The 5,000-nt window shown below is 42.1% G+C and overlaps 1 protein-coding gene across 1 annotated transcript in view; it reads right to left on the minus strand.

Annotated features, from left to right (window-relative positions):
* The window catches only part of sh3bp5a (SH3-domain binding protein 5a (BTK-associated)), a 23,846-nt gene that overhangs the window by 18,010 nt on the left and 836 nt on the right, over window positions 1-5,000 (minus strand). The window contains exons 2-3 of the mRNA XM_080859543.1: window positions 4,596-4,658; window positions 2,457-2,585 (exon numbers count right to left, since the gene is read on the minus strand). Coding sequence (XP_080715669.1) covers window positions 2,457-2,585; window positions 4,596-4,658 — 192 coding nt within the window. The remainder of the gene's footprint in view (window positions 1-2,456; window positions 2,586-4,595; window positions 4,659-5,000) is intronic.

A 5,000-nucleotide genomic window follows, 5' to 3' on the forward strand; every position in this document is an offset into this window, starting at 1 on the left:
CTAAAAGCCAGGCCAAACGAAGGGCTTTAGATAACATAACATTGTGAGTTATGTCTACTTTTGCCCACCCTGAGTATAGAATTTGTGGGGAGGGATAGGGACGGTCCACCCAGTATCTCTTAAACCTGTCTGTAGTCACTCATCACCACCTCGCTCTTATCAGTTCAAAACAAGTTATCCAATAGAATGCCACCGTCCAGAAAGTCCGTTCAGCTCAATAGAACAGCAGAAAAAGAACTATCTAGAAAACAAGATACTATGCTGTCTTGCCCAACATTCCAGTTCCAAAGGGGGGGGGGGGAGAAAGAAACTTAAAACATACAATATAATAACGTGTTCCATTTGAAATGTGTGAAATGTTACTGCTTGTGTTGGATTCTTTTATTTTGTGAATGCTCCTGATTGTGTCTCTATGTAAAGCATTTTAAGCTGCATTTTTTTGTATGAAAGGTGCTATACAAATAAAGCTTTATTATTATTATTATTATTATTATTATTATTATTATTATTATTATTATTATTAGCATGATGCTAAAAGATTAAAATGTGATTTCAGGGTGAGCTAACATGTTAAGTAATGAATGCATAGTGACTGGTACCAGATGAGCCATAAGGGATCAAGGATATGACCTCTATGAACTGGCAGAGCGCGGCGGGGGAGGGGAACACTAATCATGTGCACAAGGTGACTGTGATGACCATTCAGTGCATGAAGTCCTTTAGTCTAAACCCAGAACAGTTTAATTAGTGACAACCCTTCTGCTTAGTTTGCACAGAAACACACACACAGACAGACCACTGACAGACACTACACACACACAGACACACACACACATGCACACGGGAATACACACACTATGGACACACAGAAACACACACACAGACCTCAGACAGACACTATACACACACACACACACACACACACACATGCACACAGGAATACACACACTATGGACACACAGAAATACACACACTACACACAAGCACACAGGAATACACACCCTATGCACACAAGCAGATAGGAGAGGGGAAGAGAGAAACTCTTGTTAGAAAATAACTTTCCCCTGCTGAAGCCAGCAATGCTGTCGTCGGAACTGCGGAGAATCGTTTTAATGGTAAACACCCTTCAGGGAGAAGTCATGCTCCCGATGGAGTCGCTATCTATGGGAGCTGTCAGCGTTGTTTTCAAAACAAATTAGCAGAGCATCGAGGCTCTTGGAGTCATCCATGATTTTAAATGGCTCGCTCAGCCTCTGCTGTGGCTTGGGTGGGGCTGTTTGGGGTTGAAGTGAGTATGTGAGCCGGAGTGGAGTTTTGAGAGCTTTCAGGGAAAACACTCTGTCTTAAAGAGTCAGCCTCACTGCTTCTGGGGGAGACCAGTTCAAATGTAGGCCAAGAAATGCCACAGACAAGGTTTTTTCTTTCAGGCTGCATTCTGCTTCCATCCTTCCATGCTGCAGAGATCTTTATCTTAGAAGACTCATTTTAAAGGAAAACTTTAGGATTTTTGGTATATTCTATCTATTGGTAGATCTTTTTGGGTCAAAATATATCTTAGGGTAGGCCCAGTATTGAGTTAGAACACTAAAACCAACAACCACAAGACAGCTATAGAATGGAATCCTACGAGGCAAGCGTCTGTGTCAAAGTAAACCGCTTCTTTTCACCACTGACAGGTCCTTCAATGTTATTATAAGGATCTGACAACATGGAAAGGATCCCTAGAGAGAGCTTTTGTCGGTTTACCTCAATAACTGTAAAGAAACTATTTCTACACAGTGCATCCCCATTCCGAGCAGTGTAGTGTTGCTCCTCGGACTTATAATATGAAGGCACATTTTTGCCGTGATGATAAAGAGGCTAAATCAAGGCCCTGGAGACGATCCAACCTGAGAAGTCGTCCCTGCATCCTCTCCGACCAGGCTAAGAGGTCACTCAATGGGCTCTCCCACATTGATAAGATCTGGAACACTCGAATGTTCAGTGCTGTTCCTTCCTGAGCAATACATTCTGGGATTCCACATTCACTGAGGTCATAGGAAGAGCCTCCAATTATGCAACATTAACATCCCCTACTATGCCTCCTACTAGAAGCCTTTGTGATGTGCAATATTGAGAGCTGTTGTTCTGTTGAGACGAACAAGTATGCAATGTTCATGTATATTATTGAAAAGTGACTTTTTGGCAACATCGAATATCGAAGAGCACAGCTGAACACCCATCAAATTCAGCCTAGCTTACCATCCGTATGTATATCTATGACTCAACTGGTTGAAAGTGACACAAAACAATGCACCTTGGGTTGAATTAACACTTCCACGAGTTGCTTTAGACTACAGAAACATGGTGTGCCTGCCTGCAGAGGTTAATGTTTCTTTAGGGGAAGGACACCACATGGGAAAGCTGATGGGGACCTGCAGGAACTGGATATGACGATTCAAGGAGCAAACCGCTACCTGTCTGGCCATGCGTCTGGCCTCCCAGTATGGCTTGGACTCTTCCACGGCTTTGCCAATCTTCTTCACCTGCTCATCCAGTTTCATGGTGGCCTCAACCAAGACGGCACGAAACCTCTGCCTCGAGTCCTACGGAGAAGTAAGGAGAAGAAACGGGTCAAACTATGCTGCAACGTTGTTAGTTTAAGTTTCTGTTCCTTGCTACATTTCTAGGAAACACATGGTGAACAAGAATGGGAGCATTCAGAGAATGCAAACCTCCGCCTTGTGACCTTTGACCTTTGACCTTGACATCTGAAAATCTAATCAATAATTGCCATTATATTGACCAATCTCCCCACAAAGTTTGATGGAAATCGGTCCATGCGTTTCTGCGTAATCCTGCTGACAAACAGACAGACAGACAAACAAACACACAGGGGCGAAAACATAACCTCCTTGGCGGAGGTAATAAATAGAAAATAGAATAGAAAATAGAAAAGCCTTTATTGTCATTGTATTTGCATACAACGACAATAAAGGCTTTTCTATTTTCAATTTTTTATTCTATTTTCTAAAGATCTCACAGCAGAAGTACAAGGTGTTATAAACATGCGTGTAACAAACTATTCCTGAACCAAAGACTGTCTAGGAAGTCTCCTCCTTCTGTTATATAACTTCTTGAGAGTGCCAAGGCGTACTCTCTCCTTCCATTCTGCAGGGAATCTACAGAACCGGTAATGAAAACCAGATTGCGTACAATATGCTTTCCTTTTCTATGACACTCTGCATTCCTGTTCTCCCATTCTATCCACCTTCCCCCCAATCTGTTCGCCTGATTCTGAGCGTATGCCTCTAAAAAAGACATAAGGCACTTTCACATAAGGTCTTGGTTCTGTGCAAAGCTAAGAAAAAAAAGCTGTGTCAGCTAATTCAATTCAACAGTGATTTGGGTAATAAGGAATCTACTACACACAGGATTCCACAGGGACAGAGAAATTAACCTTGCGAGAGAGAGAGAATGGAACCACTATATCAGCCAGGTCAAACTAGTACACGGCAAACTGATCGACCCTTCTGAGGGTGCGTGAATGGGTGAATTGAAACTCAGCAGTTCTGGTGGGCCTGCACTGGTGTCTAGTAATGACACAAATTATGTGCCACTGTGACTTTGGGTGGAGTGGGGTACGTCCGGTCCTATTTTCCCTCAGGAGGAGGAAAAGGATGGAGAACATTGTCCAGGATGTATTCAAGCTTCCTGTGACATTTCACGTCCTGTGTTACAGTGACAAGAACAGGGTGTATGACAGCTGAATAAGGACGACTACATTATTCTATTGTAAATAGGCCTTCCATATCTGGGCCTAGTTTCCCGATAACGACGTATCTTAACGGCCTACATGGATTTTGGCGACATCATAGACTCATCATTGCCGTAAGTGTGGCGTCGGGAAACCGCTCTGCAATATCCCTCTTACGACCGATTTCAAGTCCTTTTTAGCGTTCGGGAAACTGGGCCCTGAGCATCTTTAGCTTCTGATAACATCATGAGCTAACACGGAAAACCACAACACTGCTGTGGTCATCTGATCTATTTGAAAGAGATAACTGAAGAGTTATTCAATCAAATTATGCTTTTTGACATATCGCCACCAGGAATCCCTTTTAAAAGTGACTTTTAGTGAGCCAGATAAATGAGCTGTGAATTCCATAGGTTTTGTAATGTAGATGATATAAATTAGATTAGATTAGATTAGATTCAACTTTATTGTCATTGCACAGAGTACAAGTACTGACACAACGAAATGCAGTTTAGTATCTAACCAGAAGTGCAAAATAGCAATAAAAGTGCAGAGTATGTGCATATGTAAAGTGGAATAATTGAATAAATAAGATATATACAGTAAGAGTTAGGTATGAAATGAACAGAATTGGGACTAGCAGCAATTGAGGTAGGAAGTGTAGATAGATGTGAAATATATAAATACAATTCTGAAAGCTTTGAATTGTACTCTTGTAGAGGCAAAACACTGTGGTGGTTATGCCTGAAAAACGTTCCGATGAGGGGGGAGGGTGATGGTATTCCTCCTGACACCACTTTAGGAAAAACAATGACATTGCACACAAGGTATGTGGGGTACCAACACAGCAAGGACCTACCTCCAACTCTGTCTCCCATTTGTTGATGTTGTCTGTGGACTGGTTCAGTTTTTCTAATTCACCCTAAAGAGAGAAATAGAGAGAGGGAGAGAGAAATAGAGAGAGTGAGAGAGAGAGAGAGAGAGAGAGAGAGAGAGAGAGAGAGAGAGCACACGCACATGGAAACCATTAAGCCAGAAATGAGGACACTGAGAAAGATAAACAAAAACAGGCCCTTATTTATATCAACAAAGCTACAGACGATCCACATTTAAAGGGTGCATATTAACTACACCGGGACAAAAAAGTAGGTAGGCTACATTATGGTGAAGAACATCTGTCATAACTCATTACCTCAGACTTACTTACTATGGGCGGACTTTTTAACGTTCATAGATTCATCCTGTACTGAACAGCCAAGGCCAA

Source organism: Sprattus sprattus, assembly GCF_963457725.1.
Source record: "Sprattus sprattus genome assembly, chromosome: 20".
NCBI classification, from domain to species: domain Eukaryota; kingdom Metazoa; phylum Chordata; class Actinopteri; order Clupeiformes; family Clupeidae; genus Sprattus; species Sprattus sprattus.